General features: G+C 36.5%; 1 protein-coding gene across 1 annotated transcript in view; it reads right to left on the bottom strand.

The window, feature by feature from the left end:
* Nucleotides 1-21,836, bottom strand: part of LOC136247677 (1-phosphatidylinositol 4,5-bisphosphate phosphodiesterase beta-4-like) — a 74,106-nt gene that overhangs the window by 34,192 nt on the left and 18,078 nt on the right. Inside the window, exons 7-20 of the mRNA XM_066039505.1 lie at nt 18,081-18,177; nt 17,816-17,919; nt 16,413-16,464; nt 15,525-15,624; nt 12,132-12,278; nt 11,562-11,722; nt 11,400-11,482; nt 11,265-11,349; nt 10,104-10,192; nt 8,775-8,878; nt 8,309-8,575; nt 5,833-6,008; nt 4,688-4,765; nt 286-400 (exon numbers count right to left, since the gene is read on the bottom strand). Of these exons, the coding sequence (XP_065895577.1) occupies nt 286-400; nt 4,688-4,765; nt 5,833-6,008; nt 8,309-8,575; nt 8,775-8,878; nt 10,104-10,192; nt 11,265-11,349; nt 11,400-11,482; nt 11,562-11,722; nt 12,132-12,278; nt 15,525-15,624; nt 16,413-16,464; nt 17,816-17,919; nt 18,081-18,177 (1,658 nt within the window). The remainder of the gene's footprint in view (nt 1-285; nt 401-4,687; nt 4,766-5,832; nt 6,009-8,308; nt 8,576-8,774; nt 8,879-10,103; nt 10,193-11,264; nt 11,350-11,399; nt 11,483-11,561; nt 11,723-12,131; nt 12,279-15,524; nt 15,625-16,412; nt 16,465-17,815; nt 17,920-18,080; nt 18,178-21,836) is intronic.

Here is a 21,836-nt window from a genome sequence, read left to right as displayed (position 1 = left end):
AATGCAAATTCACCTGAATTGTCGTAATTAAAATTTTGTCATTAACCTAGCTACCATCACAGCCATTTCTTGGCCGCCACCTTGGATTTCACATTTTGGCCTTTTTGGGGGCCGCACTCTTTTTTACAACTTGGCTGTTTTGGTTTAGATCCTAATAGCACATATCTCTACACTAATAATATTCAAACAGAACTGCTTTAGGTTCTATTTCAAGAGTATATAGTATATACAACAACTAGGTCAATGGTCCATTACATACATACAACATCTACAGATCACACTTACTCTCGGCTGCCTCAAAACTCTCAAACTTCACAGCAGTACAATAGTTTAGTAACTCAATTATAGGACCAGCCACCAATGCCATTCCTTCACTACCAGCTTGTTGGTAATTAGACGGCTAGTAATAATAACACATTGTTAAAGGATCACATGATAATTGTGAAGTAGAAATAACATACAATTTTGGCTGCCAATCAACTCTAACATGGTACAAATTGAATGTGATATTTAGCATGACAAGTAAAGAAACTGATTTGCACATAAACTATTGTTAATGTGTATACACTGAAACCTCTAAAGAATGGACACGCTTGCTTCTCCTTTATTTGGAGGTGTCCTTTGCAGGAATGTTGAGGTTATTTTAACTTGAAATTGTATTAAGAGTAGCTAACCAGTTGGCTATATACACTTGCACACAAATTAGTCATGAAGTGTGGACTACATTGCACAAGACACATGGCATACACACAACTGTCTAGTTAGCTACCTAGCAATAAAATATAGTTTAATAAGATAGGAGAAACAGAATACATAGATAATTTAATTTTCCACAACAGTCTTCTTAACTTAAGACATGTGAGTAGTCTAATAAATTGGTGCAGATCATGTGTTCTCTTTTAAATGGACTATTAGAGTTAGTTCTAGTACTGTATAGTAGGGGTTGGTAAGAAATCATATGGTTTCGTGGATTTTCGCAACTTAGAAAACAACCTTGCAATAACTTTTACCTGAAAAACCACCTGGAATGCATTAGTACTGTTATAATGATGCTGTACCTTGGGTAAATGAAGCGAAAAGTTGAATGTTTTGATGCATATATAGTGAGTTTTAAAATTTCTAAATTCACCTACATTTCGTCTGCCTGCCTGCCTACCTGCTGTAAGACCCAGTTACGCTAGGTATATGGCTCCAGAAATTTCAGACAGCCAAGGTAATGACGCCGGACTCACGAATCTTTTGTTCCAATTACATTCTGTCCACTGTACCATGCTGTTTGCTTTCATCATTCATTCGCTTCTTTGTTCTTCTCGAAGGATAATTAACAGTTGTGGCGCTTAATAGTTGCGCCGTGCACCACAACCGAAACACATGATTTTAAAAAAAGTGTGAATATGTGTACATAAGATGAGGGAGAACGGTTGTAGTACCTAAGGAGTTGTCTCTAGCATTTATTAACGCTGGCATGGGTAGTTGTTTTATATAGTCTTAATTACCAGTCAGAGTTGGGGTAGTTACTTCAGAAAAGTAACTAGTTACTAGTTGCTCATTACTTTATCCCATGTAACTTAGTTACAGTTACATTTACTTTTTGAAAGGTAACTAAGTACTCTAGTTACTACGTAGTTAATTTCGTAGTATAAATTATGACTTGTTTTTAGCTTTTGTAACATGAATTTTGCTCAGATATGCATCATTAAGGGATGTAATACATATGTGCAGTTAAGATTACAATTCTGCTTTAGGTCAGTTTTAATTATTACTATGTCTGTTAATCATAGAAAAAAGTACACAGAATCTGTCTACTTAATGTGACTGTAGCATATGGTACAAAAATTGAAGTGCTCTTGCTTTAAAAGCATGATTAGTTATAGTTACAATGTAACCATTGTAATTAGTTACTATTGTAACTTAGTTACTTTTCAGACAATTACTCCTAGATACAAGTTACTAGTTACAAAGCAAGTAACTAGTTATATAACTAGTTACTTTAAAAGTAATCAGTTACGTAACTTAGTTACAAAAGTAACTAGTTACTCAATTCTTTGGTAAGTTACAACCCTTTTTGTAATCACTTTTACGTTATTTCCCTATACTTGCTGTACAAATTGATTATTGTGTTGTTGCTACTTTTTAGGGCTGTAATCAGAGCTGGCTGTAACTCCAAAAGTCATAGGCATACGTATGAGGCTGAAACTTTTTTCAGAGGGTACACTTGGTTAAGTACATTATAAACTGCAGCTCTCAGCGTAATCTTCCTACTCATGAGTCAAGATGTTAGTACCTTTCTATTTCTTTCCTCCATAATATTTACCACCATCGTACATCCATCAAGTTCAATTGTCACTGTAAATTTAATTCAATTTCATCTACCAGAAGTCAATAAGTCTGCCACAGTCAACCATCAAACTCTTGTTGTTATTCATTCTTCATTAATACTGTCTTTATCTGGTGAAATTCTGTACCATTACACATCCTCAATGATACAAAACCCAAAATCCTTCCGGCATTCATTATACCATTATGTGTGTTAATTGATGTTTTTGTACCACTGTGTAGTTTTGTAATCTTATTTGTTTGTTGTATTTTTGTAGTTGTAGTGTTCTTTTTTGTGGCTGACAACTTGTAGAGGCTTTGCCTTTTGTGTATGCCTTCTATTGTGGTAAATTTTGATAATTAATAAATAAATAATATTTAACAAACAGGAATTTGAAAAATGCGTGATTGTGTCGGGTTTTTGCGGGTCCAGTCACATTTATTAACACTGGGTATATAGTCGTTTTATATAGTCTTAATTACCAGTTTAGCTTTTTTGTGAGGTAGCTAGCTAATTATGTCATTGAGGGACGGATCCACCTCGGGATCCAGACTTACAAAAGTGAGGGTTCCACTCTTATAATGGTGGACTCTCCAGTGATGTTTTACTGTAAAATCATCAACATTCAGGCTATTAGAAATGCAGCTGAAGCCTTTAACAGTTGCTGTAATAGCTTTAAAAGACAAGACAATAATTATTTTAGAGGCGCTTATTGCACACGAAGGTAAAAGATAACTGCTTCAAGTGATATTTATACTATGTGGAAAACAAAGAGTATAAAATAACTAGCTAGCTAGCTAGACAAAAAAGTACACTAACTAGCTATTTAAAAAAATTAAAAAATCAAAAAGAAGTAGGGGTTGATATAATATACATGCTACAAAAAGTAAGGAAACAAGCTCAAAAATGTTACAGCTGAAATGAGTAATGATCCAGCAGTAAAAAGTAAGAAAACAAGATTAGACGATTACTTGCTAAAATGTGACACACTTTAATCCCTACTTTTGGCTAATTTTATGGTCTCATTTCAAGATGCTAGCCAAAAGTAGGCATTAAAGTGTGTCTCATTTTAGCAAGTAATCATCTAATCTTGTTTCCTTACCTTTTACTGCTGGATCATTTCTCATTTTAGCTGTAAATTTTTGAGCTTGTTTCCTTACTTTTTGTAGCATGTATATTATATCAACCCCTACTTCCTTTGATATTTTAAATTTTTTTAAATAGCTAGTCTAAATAGTGTGGAGAGCAAACTTCGAGGAACTAACTATTATTTAGAGGTAATAAATGTGTGGCAAGGGTACCCATAGGTTCATCTGTCAGCCATTATAATAGGGTGACTTCTGTATTAGAGTATTTTGAGTCAGACTGCAAAGATGTGTACTTTCCCAAAGGGGTGTGGTCATCATGGTTTCAATCGATTCATAGTATTAGACTAGAGTATCTTGAATCAGCCTACCAATGTGAAGGTGTGTGGTCACAAATACAGCTAGCATAAAAGGGGCATGGTCATGGTAGTCTCGATTGATAGATCGATACCATATAGCCTAAATATTTTGAAGGGGAAATTTTCGCTGATTTCGCAGTTTTTGGGCTTATCAGTGAAAATTTTAGCCTTGAAATATTTAGACCTCCATATAGTCTAATAAATTTTGGGAGTGTTTGCAAATCCGTGAAAATTTTATTTTTAGCAACATTGCTCAACCTCAAAATATTTGCCCCTTGAAATATTTAGGCTATACGGTAACACGTAGAATAAGAATGGGTGTGGTGTTGTAACCTATTGTGGAGTAATGGTACCTCTGTACGGTAGTGTGGTCTAAATACCTTAAATAATTTTGTGGTGTCTATTATGCTGCTTAAAGAAAGTGTTGATGTGGAAAATTAATTCCTCGATATGGTTTCGTTGGATGAAGAAGAAGACAAGCAGCCTGATTGAAGATAAAAAAAAAGACAAGGCGCACAGGGCAAACACTCGTCGGAACCCCAAAAGGCACATCCCACTGGTAAGTTTGTTGTTGTGGCATAAAATGGTGACCGCGTACTGCCTCGTTTGGGCTCTAGGCTTGCGACTGTGGTCAGTGAGTGAGACGAAATTTTGAGTTTTGACTATTTTTTTAAAATTCTATATCTGGCCGCCAGTAATCGTTTTCTAGTTTTTAACACTACATTTGATGCTAGATGGACTAATATTATTCCATAAAGGTGATTTTCATCACATAAGAAGTTACTAAGCTGGTTTTTAGAAGGCAATATTTTTGGTGATGCACGTCATTTTTGGGGATTCCTACTTAAACAGTACTACCATACCGTTTGATAGCTAGCTCTTGCTAGAACAAGACTAATGGTACATGGAGAAACATTAAAACTAACCAATGAGAGCACATCAACTTGTCCTGTGGATCCTGTCGACATCATTAGTGAGGTTGATTCCTCATCTGACTCTGAATCCTAATATGGATAATATAATGTTCTAATAGTAGTAACATGTCAATAGTTATAATGTTAACTGGCCAACAAGGACCGACAATTGACTGTGATTAATATGATTTAAAAATAATACAACTGCAATCACATGTGCACCAATTAGATAGATATAGCCTATTATTTTACCTATTATTCTTTCCAGAATTTCCCAAATTATTTTCCCATTACTCTTTTTTTAATTCTTATATCTATCCTATTATTCCAAAACAATGCTCATTTAATTTCTGTAGCTGATTGCTTGGTTTAATTTTCAAGATGCTGATGTGAGTAATTTTGCCAGAATTAATTAATAGCCACAAATGAAACGTTCCAGATCATTTTTCTAGCCATATGTAGATACAACAGAATTTAGAAAAGCTATATCTGCATAATAATGTTATGTTTGGTTTATAATGATATCAATATGTTCAAGACTTGAAGATACACTGGTCTAAATTGTACAAGTTTAATCATACAGTTAAATCCCTGATGCTTGCTGCAGATTGTTAACACGAGATGATCTGACTGCTCTATTAGGGTATTTGAGCATTCTATAAGAGTATATCAATCTTTTCAGCCCCTTTTCAACCAGCACTCACACAATAATATCAGCTACATATCATTCTTAGTAACCTGACTCTTTCTTCTAGCTAATGAAGAAGAGTCACACCCTTAATTCTACCAATTATTCCTGTGGTCGTCCGATAATTCTAAAATTATGCCTTTAACCATCCTATAATTCCGGAATTATTCTCACAAAATTGGTGACCTATTATTCTCAAAATTAAGCTGGAATAATAGGTGCAGGCCTATTGATAGAATACAACTACACACATGCACTCTAACGCATACACTAGTACTACAATAGTCTCCTAATATGGGTTACTCACAGACATATACATACACATATTCCAAGTTTCAGCAGTTGAACTGAAGCTGGAGAAAACATGGCAACAAGTGGGCAGTTGGCCCTTGTAACAAGAGTTATTAACAAGAAATGAGGGCTCAGGTACAATAGTGACACTACACAACACACTCTTACAAACACACACCTTCAGATGTCCGGCTAGATAGGACTCAATGGGGTGTACTGGAGAATGTTCCTTCTTAGCAGTAGGATCAAATAGTTTCTTTATACAGTCGATACTACCCTTCTTTGGTGGATGACTTAGAGTACTGTCATCAACAATCCACTCATTGCCAGATGTGACATGAGTTGGCCACTCAGCTGTGAAAAATGAAGTAGTAAAACACACCAACAAAAATCACTGCTCGCATAAATTAGACTTACAAATCCATAACAATACTCATCAATGGTGTTATAATCAACAAAGGTTAAATCCACAAAAATTAAATCCAACGTTATATAAACTCACATAGTTTTAAAACTACCCAAAAATGAACTAGAAAGATACACACTCACATCATATATATGGACATGTAGATCCTCAAAATAAAACATAAAAACTCATATGTGACCCAATCTGAGAAAACCGGTCTTATCGCCCATGTCAGCAGATCCGATTTTTCACCCAGGACACAAAGCTACATGAATAAACTGTCTAATTCCAAATCAAAATCAGCTAGACTTGAGTGGTCTGGTTTTGCTGGCTGCTTTTCCCAAGTCCAGTGGCGATCCGTACGTGTGGTGTGGGGCCTTAATGGAGCTCTGGTCAGCCTGGGGATGATTGTATGTGGCTGTACAGCTCTGTGGTGTTGAATAAGTACCTGTACTATGAATTTCCTTTCATTTTAGCCAGTTTTGAGACCTCAATGGCCCAAAACGTGGCCTAATTCATACCTTGGCCTTCCTTTTCAATTTTGAACACCACCTTGCCCACCTTCCAGGGCCCCCACCTCCCACCCAATTTACAGCTCACCTGATACAGTCAACCTCGGTTTAAAAACTATCTAAAATGGTGGGAATCTCAGTTGTTGGCTACTTGCACAGTGGATGCTCTGGAAGGTAAGGAATTGGTGTAAAACGTGTGAAAATTTGGTACACATAGCTTCAATCATTGGCAAACTACAACACACTAAATACTTTAAACTGGCATTTCTTGATACTTTTAAATGGGTGATAAGCACGGTTTTCCCAGACTGGGTCACATACATGTAATACAGACACATACAATTCTCATAATATTCATAATTAAGATACTATATATACTTCTAATATCAAGACACACGGTGTGTCGTGTGGCCAATAAAGCCGGCGACCACACCGTGAGTATATTTACAGGAAGAAAGAAAACAGCTTTTCCATATGTGCATAGCTCCATGGCCCCTCTCCAAAGCACACCATTTTTGTATTATAGCTGTTCTCCAGGTAGGGTACGCCACACAGCAAATTTGATCAAATGTGCAACAGCCATTTGCGAGATATGGGCGTTCAAAAGTTTGTTTAATTTCTCGTTTTTTTCTTCTTATGCCGTAAGATAGCTACGGGGGCTTCTATTTCTTTTCTCACACTTTGCAAAAATTGCTATAAAATGCAAACGTGTAACTTGATTACCTCGATCTTTGGCATAAATGAAGAGCATGTAACGGTGGAATCACATACCAAGTTTGCTGTGAATCTGAGTAATCTTCAAGCTGTTATGAGCGTTTATTCACATAAAAAAGATCAAACTTCTGTCACAGCTACAAAGTAAACTGAGTATAGAAATAACTTGAAAATTGGTGTGTAGATAGGCTGATCATCGTAGCAGTGCCTTTTGATAGTTTGAATAACAATAGAGTTACAGTGACAAAGTTATAAAGCAAAAACTAAGCAAGTGTAAAATCGCAGGATCGAGATACTCTAATAGAGCAGTCATCATGGGGTAAAAAAGGTGTACAATGTCGAAAAAAAAGACTAACCGGAGTTTGATCCAGGGACCTCCATACCTAACACCTGCATCCTTAACCACTGAACCACTGCTACCTTGGCTGATCACCTCACTTATTTTCTGCTTTATAAATGAAATTTCTAGTTGAAATCTGCTTATAATCAAACATTTGTAATTTCATAGATCTACCAATAGAAGTGCTAGATTGTTCTAAAACATTCTATGTATGTTCTATTAGAAGTCCTCAAAAAATGTGTACTCTATTAGAGTATTACAATAATATTATCAAATATTGAATTAAATCATGCAATGAAATACATTTATAAGTCTGTCTTCAATAATCATCATTGTATCTACATAGAAAAGAGGAAATGTGAGTAAAAACAAACCTCAGTCAGCTGGTTTTGGGGCCTTATAAAGTACAAAAAGGAGTGAAATCCACACAAAACAGCCAAGCTGTAATAAAATGGTGCGGCCTTAAAATTCCTGGGTGAAAAAAGTTGTGAAATTAAAGGTGGCGGCCAAGAAATGGCTGCAATGATGTAAATTTTAATAATAGCTGTGTGCATTGTTAAAATTTATTAGCATTGACATCATTGCAGCCATTTCTTGGCCGCCACCTTTGATTTCACCCAGGCATTTTAAGGCTGCACCAATTTGTTACAGCTTGGCTGTTTTTGTGTGGATATAGACTTACAGTCATCCTCAGGCAGTATATATGTCCCCTTGTTCTCATCAGGAGAGGTAGTTGGTGTTACTTCAACAGTATTCACTGTAATACTGGGAACACTGCTAATACTACTACTGCTAGGAGTCTTGTTGGTGCCAGTGGCTCCCACTGATGAATTGCTGCTGGTACTGCTTAGCCTGACATTCATCGGGATGCTGCCTCGTTGAGCTCGCTTCTGATGAGGGATCTGCTCCATCTGCTGTTCAAACAACACCTTCTCTGATGGAGTGTCACCTGAAATAAGTATGAGTGTTAATTGTTCTGTGTGATCAGGTCACATTACACAATAAAAGTACTACATAAAAACATGTGTGTCTTGCAACTGAACAGACACCACACTCATTAAAATACATGAGTGCACACACATCACACTCCACAACAAGACAGTGTGTCTTACACTTCTATACACACAACACCCAACTGCAAGCCACACCTATAGTGTCATCCTTGTCACTCACTGTAGTAGGAAAGCCATCATCAGATCCATGTTCACTAGTTAGTGAAGTCATGGATCCTTGTTCAAATGCACTATTGTTACTAGAAGGAAGAAGATATACACTCTAATAGAACACACCCTCAATATATGTGACCAGATTTTGGAAAATCACACTTATTAGTGTATTTGACACATTAAATAATTTAGTCCTGAAACACAGCAGTATATTATTAAGTTACATTCCTTCTCATTCAAGGGTAGAATAAACCATAAATACATAAATATTTTAGAAATATTGAAAAGTGTTGTTATTAACAGCATCATGTTAGTTTCAAAAATTCTAATTTCAGGTGTGACCATTAGCGTGATTTTACAAAATTCATGACATATTCTGGCAAAGGCACAAGAGATACACACACAAACTCACAAAGACTTACCACAAGACTACAATTACAAGCACACACACTTTATATTCTCATCTTCCTCTTCTACGGTTGAACCAATTGATAAAGGCACTTCATTAAATTTTATATTTCTCAGGCCAAACTCAGGTTTGATGGGTTGGTGAAATAAAACTATATAATTTTTGCAGGCTGAAGGGTGATTTATGTATCAAATAGTATATATCTATGCTACATGCTGTGTCAATTGTCATGAGGCAGTTAGCTCTATGGTAATATCAAGTGTTTCTTACTTTGTAATGAGTTTAATCCCCTCAAAGTGTTCACTCTACTTGAAAGGTGATTACGTACATGATGAACACATTTGTACTGAAAAATATAGGACTTTAAAAATACAAGAGTCAGTTGAAGTAACTAACTGATTGCTGAGAGAACAGCTAAAATATAAAAATGGCTTATTCTCAAGAGAAAATTAACATTTCAACCAACTACAACTTATTTAGCAATGACAACACCAAGAGTGACAAGCATACACATGTGCAGTTTGGCTACACAACACGTTTGGGAAAGGTAGATGTACCAAACATTACATTGTGATGACTTCCTCATTGGTGATAACTTTGATAACTTGTTAATATAAGTGTCAGACATTTACATTTAAATACAGATTATGAAATATACTGCATGCATGCATATACTACAAATCACTGCTAGAAATAAAGGTCACACATTCTGGCCATAGTTTGAAGATAAGAAAATTACTTTTTGCTAATGAAACAGTTTCAGTTGAAAAAATAACAAACTTTCCATGGAGCCAACGTGGAATTTAGATAGACAAATCTATGGGAAATGCATTACGGATGACCGTCATTTCTATCCCTCCTGTACCATGCATCAAGGCAGCCATATAACTCTACACACTTACTCTCTCAATTTCTTCAATCTGATTTTGTCCTTTAATAGGATCTTACCCCTTAACATCTCTGGTGATGGTAACGTTGCCCCAGGCTCAATCTAACATGTCAACAACAACAACAGTATGATAAAATGGAAAGGTTATTGTGAAATAACCACCTGATGAGTAGATAACTAAATACTCTTGAAAGTCTTAAATATAAAGGCATAACTACTATAAAATTAGACCACAGTAAGGTGAGATACTCAAGTTTCATTGGCTACTTACAGGTAGGGCTGTGTGATACCACCTCAAGTTTGCATATCATGATATTGTATTGACGGTATTACAATATACTTTAGATATTAATATAACACATGGTTTTACCCACATGAGATAACCAAGCTAGTAATTTGGCATTCTCATAATTTAGGACATGAAGATGAAAACTTTATATTATCATATTAATAGGAAAAGTTTGACTCAAATCAATTGAAATGTAATCCAACATCATCAACTATCTGGTTTTATTGCAAAGTTGATACCTGCGATACCAAATCTTGGAGTAGAGTATTGCCACTTGGTACATGATACTGGGTAGAATCGATAGTAGTACACAGTTCTACTTAAATGCATCTCGTGTAGATCCCTTAATTGTTTATGTATTTATAAATCCCCTGTCTATGAGACTATACTAACATGGCATTGTAACGTTGATAATGCTTTCATTTAACTGGACAACTGGTGCCGTACTACTTAGAGGGAGAAGTAATGGATTTGTTAACACTACTCAATGCTACAATTCTCATTCACAAGCAGCTGTGAAGGTACACTGTGGTTAAAATAAGTTAGATATTGAAACACAGAATTTAGAGACCTTCAGGACCTTAATAGCACCCTCACTTTGCTCAGGCACCACAACACAGGGATATTTGAGTTACTAAATTTCGTAGAATTCTGTGTTTCAATGTCTAAGACAAGTTTAAGGTACTCGGATAAACATATCAACATATATATTCTAGTAGAAAATGCATTAAATGTTATCCTGACCAATCAATAGTGTCCTGATTACCAAAGAGTCCTGATTTTCCAGGTCAGTTTATGTACTAAAAGGATACTCTGGGACCTCAATTAAGTGTCTGGTGTCCATGCAAGTGTCCACATTAACACAGACCCACAATCAATCCTTACTGGGAAACCCTCAATCGGATCCTTCAATAACTTATCACCAAATATCAGAGTGTAGAGTATAGCCATACGATTGAGGAGGTGTGGCCTGTGTGTAGATCACATGATCACAGTGATGACATCATATGACATACCAACCTGTCAACATGATTTTCAATTGACAAGATTAAAGGGTAATCCGAAGTGACAAACGCAAAGTCATTAATTGCCCTAAGCACTTTCTGTGTGACAAACATACATCTCGTACATAATTCAACAATTCTGAAATACCATGCCTCACTACTCCACACAAATACTCACCTCAAATGATATTGTAGTACACACCCAGAAACCACTAACAACACCATGAGTGATGATGATGTCATCATTTTGAATCCAACAATCCAATTCTATACAACGACAACCAATCAACAAACATTGTCGGTATATCTCCACCGATGATTGACCATTTATTTGAGCACCTATAAGGGATAGAACATGGGTTATACAGTGTAAAGGATTTTTATCTAAGAAGAGGACAAGTTCCCTTCTAGATCTTTCCTCTTACTAGTGGTCAAGTCTCAGTATGAGATGTTAAAATGTGTAAAACTAGCTGTCAAGATTGAGTAACTATGTTGCCAGATCTAATACCATGATGTGGGAATTGCACAAAACTGCACAGGGTACATCCCTGTCAGACTGCAAAACACCTCATTAAAACCTTTTAGTTAATGTCCATGCTTGGCACCAGAAACCCTACTGTGCTTGCTATGAAATTCTAGAAAAATTGCCAGTATACATGAAACTAGGTAACGCAATAACCCAGAAAGAGAAAACAACCTTTACACAAAAGGCAAACACAAACTCAATCCCACAATCACACTTACTCACCAGAACAATAGGTATTATGGGAGGAGTTGATGAAATAATGTGATAATGGTTGAGTCATGTCCATAGATAGTCCCATCTGAGTCATGTCCACCATATTGGACTCCTCACTAGCTAAGAACCGCCACATACCAACAGGGGAAATTATACCTGTGGAAATATCACAAAATTTCATGAAATATATTATAACTATTAAACATCTTGCATTATCATTACACACATCAAGGTATTTGATGATAAAGACAATTACTAGTGTGATTTCTTAAACATGTCAAATTATCACATCAGAGTATTTGGTATCATACTAATGGATTTCATGACAACCCCAATGCTCTCAATAATAATATTTTAAAAACATTGTTAATTTAAAAATGAAGTAGGGATCTATGCAATAAAAAGTAGTGAAACAAGAGGTGAATGATGGTATTACAGCATAGCTCAGTGGGAAACTCCCTACTTTGGCATTGAGCAAAATTATAGCTGATGTGCCAAAGTAGGGACCTTCCCACTGAGCTATGTTGTAATACCATCATTCATTTCTTGTTTCACTACTTTTATTGCATAGATCCCTACTTATTAACAATTTTTAAAAATATTAGTTTGTTTAGTTTTTTGTTGTAGCCACAGTAAAAATTGTCTTGTTTCATAAAGGCAGCACAGAGCTACAGAGGTACAAAAATCATGTTTTCTTTCTTCCTGTCAATATACTCACAGTGTTGCATGCCAGTTTCTTGGGCTGCACGACATAGTACTGTGTGCCTTGATCATTTTCCTAAAACACCAAAGTGTGTGTTGCATAATTATTTATAAATCCTTGGTAGGAGATGATTCTTCCAGCAATTGCATCACTGAGAAGGAGGTAGATGAGCGTGTTACTAAAGCACTGATTGATCTTGATGATCCTAACATTGTCTTACTGTAGATATATGGAAATCTTATATCCAATGCATTTGATACTGAGATGAGTGAATATTTGGAAGAAGCCACAACAACTGCTGATGAAAGACAACAGGGTGATGTTGTGCACATGCCTCTTGCCATATCCATCTGCCATCTACAGGATATTATAACTGAGCATCTACAGAAGAAACACACATGACATGCCAGTAGTTCCTTCAACTGAATGGATAAGACTGCAACTCTGGCCATCTAATCTCTATAGTAGTTCAGTACTATGTTACACCGGCAAAGCATGGTGTACAGGTACAGCAGTTAAGAAAAGATTACCCTAATGCCGAATATGTGGGGAATATTTAAAAATATGTGAAAGGCTTCTCAGTTCAAAACAAATCCCTTGTTCGAATGATATCTGTGGATGATAAGGCTATCATACCTGTAGGAGAGCCAAGATTCCCTGTGTCAGCAGGTGCTAGGGGGCATAACAGGTCACTGATGTCTGTAGATGGACCACAGAATTGTGCCCTTGACCATGACTTTCATGTGCATGGTATTATCTCATCAGTGTCCTTTATAGTTGACATACCCATATCTGCAAAAGATTCTTTCTTTCAAGGAAAGGCATGTGTCACTCTAAAGGACAAAGTTTCCCAACCCTCTAGTGCACTAAGGCACACATCTGAACTAATTAATGCTTTAGAAAAGGAGGATTACAAGCCTACTATTAGTAACGGTGGTCTTGATCACAGAATCACTTTTCCGTCGTCTTATTGCTTTGTTTTGTACACTTGATATGGATATGCTAATTTCAGTACAAACTTGTCCCTATTAGGGTTGAACAAATCTTGCAGAAAGAGTTATGTCTACTCTTAATTTGACTTTGCAACATATGGAATTAGCTAGAACACCTATGGAACCAGACCTAGAGGAAATAATAAAAGGTAAGAACCCTTGGTGAAGTGCGCAAGGTGTTAGATGAGAATCCTGGCTTAGAAGACACATTAAGAGATTCTATGCAAGGTCCAATTACAACTCTAGCTGACCGGTTTAAGGCAATGAAAATTACGGAGCAGGGTGTTGGTGTTGCTTTTGTAGCAATTGAAGATGAAATCAACATAGATAGTGAAACAAATCTCCAAAATGATGACAGAGTCTGTGCCTCTTCAGGATTTTATTACAGGGCACTGCAACATGTCAAGCTATGTTTTTCAAATTTAAAAAAAAATGTCAAAACAATAGTTGCCTCTACTGTGCCCATCACCCAGTGCACATGAAAGCTGAATAATTTGAAGCACTTAGTTACTTGCCTCTACCTCTGCTTGATTCAGAAGGATTCGTACATCCCACCATTTGATAAAGTTTATGGGCAGCTACCATCTGATAAAGATCAGCCCTCAAAGGGATCTTACAGCTTCCAGGAAGCAAAAGAACTTGATGACAAAAGAAAGCCATTTTTTACTAACAGCAAAATGTGTAGAACTATTACATGCCGAGAATGCTTCAACCCTAGGTGTCCTTATACTGCACGAAAGCTGACCAAAGAAGAATGTATACTTCTAGAAGAGATTGATTACTCTAAGCTGTATACCTGTGGCTCTGAATTATTTCCTTCATCTTCATGCCACTATGGCTTGATAGTTATATGTGCAGCTCTGTTATGCAAGGATTCCATTGAAGTACAATATTACAGTGCAAAGCTCGTATCGTTTCCTCAAATCTATTACTTTTGTGGCTTACCAGATGAACTGGTTGATGATGATTCCATCAAAGTGTTATACAAGCAATATGTTGTTGTACAGCCAATCTGTGTTTTTTTTTGTGTAGATCTAGTGGGAAAAGGCCTGCCACTAGACAACCTAACAATATGAAGAAATGAAAGAAAAACTAAAACCACAAAATTACATAGGTTCATTTTTGGTAACAAATGCTTTCATACTTTTAGTGATGTACCATGCTTTTTGTTGTTTGAGTTTAAAGTTTAGTAGCCATGCAAATGCTTTTTTAAATCTGCATCAAATAATAGTATTGAAAAACTATCATTATCAAATCGACCTACCTACCCATTTTTTTTTCAAGGTTTTGCCCGCACAACATAAGATCCAATAGGTATGGCCTAGTTCAGCATGATGGCTTCTTCCCTACATTGTTATGGGAACCATCTGAGTTTTCCATTATGACTCAGAGGTTCTTTTCATGGTGTTCATCATTTGCAATGAGCTGGACATAGCTGAAAATGAAGCGTGATGGTCACTTTACCATTTCAGTAATTGGTAGTGGGATTGGGGGTGGGGTGTTCAGACAAAAACAATAAACCTGGTACCATTCTTTCTTCTAATGTGGTATGCAAGGGTGTACTACTCATAATAGTTTTACGCAAAAAGTAAACAAACAAATAGAAGGAAAAGTAGAAATATTAGCCAAGGAATCAAAGAATAAAAAGTACTGAAACTAGGAGGTTGTCCACAAGTTCTACTACTAACAACATAACGTTCCACTTACCGATGTCACGTCCTTTTGGCTCCAAGTTGTGGATAATCGAGATTGCCTTGCTCATCTTGAACTCACTTAACACCGTGCTGTCATGGGGATCATGCTGAACCTGAGAAAGGATGTTAAACATTATTTAAATATTAACACAACGGTTGTAAAGTTTTTATCATCCCACTTTTTAGATGGTCAATAGTCGCTAAGTTACTAATTTGAAAATTTGTCATATAAGTTATAGTAATAACAAGACGCATGCCACAGATCAATATGAGTTTACAGTACAACTAAACAGTCCAGTGTAGTGAATAACTACTCTAGTAGAACACACAGAGAATATGTGTGTCTTAAAGTGCTGTAACTCTCGAAGCACATTTCCTATGCAGTTTATTCTGTGATGTAATAAGGATTATAACAATACCTGGGGTTTTACAGTAATGCCAAAAAGCCAGGCCAGAACTTTAACTTTTTGGTAAAGACACACACAAACCTAACATGTTTTTATCAAATAATGCATAACTTAATGATGGTTGTTCCTGAAAACTTGCAACAAACACCGTTTACTTTGTCATTAAATTTTCTATCAGGCTGTATATTAGTCACGTGATTAAACTCATGATTGAATTTAAATAAATGGTCAGAATATTGAATCACGAAACACGAGCTGCCGTCATTGAACATAACAAGTAAGCTACTGTGGTTACTTCACTTAACCTTCATTAAGTAGCTCAGTGAACAGACATTCAGTCATTGTGTAGTTTTTGGGTGAAGAGCCAATTTAATGCCGCCATGCATGCCTACATGTGAAAACATGCATTTCCCAAAAGTTCTATGTTGGTTTAAGGGTTGTACTGTTACTAATAAAAGACACACACTGACAAATGGACATGCAGACATATTTACCTCATTGAGAAACTTCAGTAGTTTGTCCTTGTTCATGTTGGGTACCTTACAACTGTGAATGTGATAGTTTGATATAGTTACCAGTAATAACATAACTGTTATACCTAACACATCAACCAGTACAGTAATAACATATTGTACAAAACACACCAGTACAGTTTGATAAGTATACTAAAGAACAACACAACTTAATGATGTACTTGCACATATTTTTACAGCTATTTACATACATGACAGGATACATACAAACATAACAAGTTACAACGCAATACACACAGATGGACACACAGACACACAATACATAACTACTCACAAACAGACAGATATACAACACACAAACAGACGGACAATCAACACATAGCTGCACACAAACAAACGCACATAGCACAGGGGTGGATTCGGGGGGAGGGGGGGGCTTTGGGGGCTGAAGCCCTCCCTTCATATTTAGGCTTTACTTGATCAATATGCTGAGAATTATAATGAAATTTGTCTTAGCATAATTATATGATCACTAATAATACAAATACTCATAAAACCACCTTATAAACATCTTTCAAAGGTATTATCAGTGGATTTATGCTAAAGTTTATGCAACAAGAAGCATTGGAGGTGTACAAGATCAAGATACTCTAATAGAGCAGTCAGCTAACTACTCTAATAGAACATTCACTGGAAACATGTAGTTGGTTCTGTTATGAAATTTTTCCAAATCTGCCTGCACCTATACATACAATGAAGTGCATTGGTCTGTTTAAAGGGCTTCATTCATCTACTTGTGTAGTTAATATGTATGGCAATACTTAATTCAGGTACACAATTTCCATTGAAAATGCTCTCAGATTCAATCTTGTATTGTTCAAATTTCAAAATGTTTCACTTTCAACATTATTATTCTAACATGCACCTATTCAGTGTTGTGCAATTGTGAGAGGGGTGCATCATGTACTTGGTTGTCTGTACCTACCCAAACTTTTCCATTAGCAAAATGCTTCAGAGAGCCATACCTATAATCTAAAGGCAGTATATATAATCTACAGGCAGAAAATATTATGAATTTTATGTGGGAATGTCTCCAAATTGCAGTATTTTAGCATCTATTTTTCAAACTTTTCTGGAGGGCATGCCCCCAGATCCCCCTAGTTCCAGCATGCTTTGCATTCTGGGAAGTGTGCTATGCACACCTCAACCCAAGAGATTAGTACCTTGAGTTAGCCCCCCCCCCCCCCTTTTATAAATCCTAGATCCGTCCTTGTAGCAACACACAAACAGACAGACATACAACACATAGCTACACACAATCAGATGGACACACAACACATAGTTACACACAGACAGACAGACACACAACACATAGCTACATAAAACAGACAGACAGACAGACAGACAGACACACACACACATACCCTTGGAAGGCTGGTTGCACATGATCTTTACAATTAGCTACTCTACTGATCATCTCCTCCATCACTGCCTCTGACAAAGTGTCTGCCTCTATGTACCTAACACCCTAAGGGAGAAATACAACTCATATATATACAATATCCACCCTAGGGGAATACGTATGTGTATTAATAATCTTAAGATATGTGTAACACTCCACCCTTGGGGTATACTTATGTAACACTACATAACAACAACCATATAATATGACAATAAAGAAAGACTTACAGCACTATCTTGTTTTATAGGTATCTTGTGTATCTCCAGAGAGAACATAATGGACTCTAATCTGTTCTCTGCCTTGCCTGTAAGGATCTTGTTTACCCTGTGGTGTGCAATAATTGGATAACAACAATACACTATTGTGTGTATGCTATATAAAGATGTCAGGTAATAGTAAAAGTTTCACATTACAGTGGAACTACTCTTAAAGAACACCTCTGAATTCTGGACATCATCTACATACCATATCAACAGCATTTGCAGGAAAGAATTAGATGTTTAAGTACAACAGAGAATTAAGATACCAGATCCTGCTGCTGTGGCTCCTTTGGCACATGCCTAGACTGCATATTGCTGGGGATCAAGTCACCACTGGGTCTGTGATATTCTTCACACTTTAGTTACATGTTTTGTTCAACTCCCTGTATCACAGGCTTTAAGGTCCCTAGTGGGATAGTGTTAACAGCATTAGTATCTTGTACAGCCTTTGACTGAGGGGGCTGACCAAAGTATAGAATCTTTGTTGGCAGGGGGTATGCCCCCCAGAAGCTGTAGGTTTTGCATTCACCAGAATGCACAATTTGAAGCATATCACCAACCTTTTGGTATTTAAAACAGGCTGTTTGCAGTCTATACATACAGCATATAAAGACACACAGTAGTGTGTCGTGTGGCCAAGAAAGCCGGTGACCACACTGTTGGTATATTGACAGGAAGAAAGAAAACAGTGTTTTCACGTGTGCATAGCTCCATGCCCCTTCTCCAAAGCACACCATTTTTGCATTATAGCTGTCCCCCGGTAGGGTATGCCACACAGCAAATTTGATTAAATTTGCAACTGCCATTTTCGAGATATATATGTGTATTCAAAGTTTCATTTAATATCTTCGTTTTTTTCTTCTTATTCCGTATGGGGGTTATGGAGGGTTTGATTTCTTTGTGCACACTTTGCAAAAGTTGTTATAAAATACAAATGTTTAACTAAATTGCCTCAATCTTTGGCACAAATGAAGAGCGTGTAATGGTGGGTTCACATACCAACTTTGTTGTGAATTTGAGAAATATTCAGAGTTATGAGAATTTATTCACGTAAAAAAAAGATCAAACTTCTGTCATGGCTACAGGGTAAACTGAGTATACAAATAACCTGAAAATTGGTGTGTAGATAGGCTGATCATCGTAGCAGTGCCTTTTGATAGTTTGAATAGTTACAGCGACAAAGTTATAAAGCAAAAACCAAGCAAGTGTAAAATCGCGGGATCGAGATACTCTAATAGAGCTGTCACCATGGGGTTAAAAAAGTATACAAAAAATGCTGATAAAACCTTACCAGAGTTCAAACCAGGGACCTCCATACCTAGCACCTGCATCCTTAACCACTGAACCACTGCTACCTTGGCTGATCATCTCACTTAATTTCTGTCTTATAAATGAAATTTCTAGTTGAAATCTGCTTATAATCAGACGTTTGTAATTTCATAGATCTACCAATAGAAGTACTAGATTGTTCTAGAACATTCTATGTATGTTCTATTAGAAGTCCTCAAAAATATGTGCACTCTATTAGAGTATTACATTAATATTATCAAAATAATATCGAATTAAATCATGCAATGATATACATTAATACGTAAGGTCTTCAATAATCATCTTGTATCTACATAGAAAACAAGAAATGTGAGTAAAGACAAACCTCAAGCCATAGGCTGGTTTTGGGGCTTTATAAAGTACAAAAAGATGTGAAATCCACACAAAAACAGCCAAGCTGTGAAAAAATCGGCCTTAAAAACCCTGGGTGACAAAAGTTGTGAAATCAAAGGTGGCGGCCAAGAAATGGCTGCAATGATTTTAGTGCTAAAAAGTTTTAATAATGGCTGTGTGCATGGTTAAAATTTATTAGGATTAACATCATTGCAGCCATTTCTTGGCCGCCACCTTTGATTTCACAACTTTGTTCACCCAGGCTTTTTAAGGCCGCACCATTTTTTCACAGCTTGGCTGTTTTTGTGTGAATATATATTATGTAATTCAAATAGCCTTTTAGACGCCTGGAAAGATTTGGTACAGTGGTAATACACCAACTCTCTGAAGTAAGAAATCAATGGTTCGTAAATTTTTTAAAAAATGTTCGTTTTTAGACCACTTTAGGAACACATTTTTATGACACAGTTTGAGCATTCTATTAGAGTATATCAATCTTTTTCAGGGTTTTCAGCCCCATTTTAGGAAGGACAATTTCAATGAGGCATCATTCCAAGAGGGGGCTAGCCCCCCTCTCCGTCATCTATGGTTTGACTGAGGACACCTCTTTACAAACAAACAGACAATATTAATACCCAATGGTCACTATTATCGGGGAGTTCCATTGTAGTAAATTGTTTGGATAATTTAAGCAAGGGTGGATTGAGAGCACTGAAGCATCCCCTCCAAAACGTTACTATATGATAGCTAGAAAGATAGTAGAAGCTACAGTACAGGTGTAGTCTTAAGCATACATTGGCAATGAAAACATGGAAAGAGTGATAAGAGAAGAGCTAACCTCTATTCTAATAGAACATTTGTTGTTAAATTAGACACCAACTCCTAGACCCCTTGAACTTCAACTTTGGACTCAAACCATACTGCAGCATTTATGCTGTGCCCTTATATGAAAGCTAGTTACCACAGCTAGAAAATAATGTTTTCACTTAGCTCACAATGCATATTCAAAGAGGCTTAGCCAATGTTATTGCCAAATTCAACCTCAGAAGCTAAACATACAAAATCTTCCTGCTCATGCTCTTCATGTTGACATGTGCTTCTCACACTGCACTACTGATTGTATCAACCAGTTGCCACATTTTTTTAATCCTATAAATGGCCCTAGCTTAGCACCTTCTTGGGAAATGCTAGATCTGCCCCTGTAGATATCACCATATATAGTAATGTTTTGTACAATGTGTCAAATTGTGATACAATATAACATGTTGAAATATCAACTCTAATGTATACAGAGCTCTGTTCAACTATTCTAATAAAACATACACCCTAACAGATTTGTGCTGATATTCTCAGCCATAACTGGCCAGAAGGTGAAACACATTATGTGTCTGTGAAGACCTTGTTACTAAGGTAGTAAGGTCAACACTTTATTTTGAGAACAGACTGAGTGTTTGTTGAATGTACCGTAGAGTCGGGTTGTTAAGCGCATATATCTATTTAGCGCATATTATTTGTTAAGCGCATACACATTTCTTGTAATTAACCATCGATGATAAGTGCACACAGCAAAATGCGATGATAGAAACTACACACAGCAAGAAAGTTGAAAGTACTTGTCTCCTCAAGCACTTACCCCTCCCTTGAGGTCTCTCTTCGCTATGTATACAGCAAATCAGCCATCTGGATAGTGATAATCTCGTTTATCATGAAGGATTTCACCCAGAAATGGAGTCAAATATCCTTACATACTGGCGTAGTGACTAGCACAAACTACTAACTACTCTATTACAATGTAGTGATTCCGTGTTGCACTCACCAGTATTTATTGGGCGTAGCTACAGGTGTATGCACCTAACAGATAGTACGATTTTTACAAAAGTTTTTTCCGAAAATTATAAGTGCATGCGCTTAACAACCCGACTTTACAGTATTCCAGCTAAAATACTTTCCCTATACGAAATTTAGATCAAATACAACACATACATATCATACAGTACGCTAGTACTGTATATTAGGGATCATGAAGAACCAGCCTTCTCCAGCCAAAATTGTCATCCCACA

The sequence above is a fragment of the Dysidea avara genome, chromosome 2 (genome assembly GCF_963678975.1).
Source record: "Dysidea avara chromosome 2, odDysAvar1.4, whole genome shotgun sequence".
Taxonomy (NCBI): domain Eukaryota; kingdom Metazoa; phylum Porifera; class Demospongiae; order Dictyoceratida; family Dysideidae; genus Dysidea; species Dysidea avara.
Note: the sequence above shows the minus strand (reverse complement) of the source record. Positions and strands in the feature narration are given on the sequence as shown.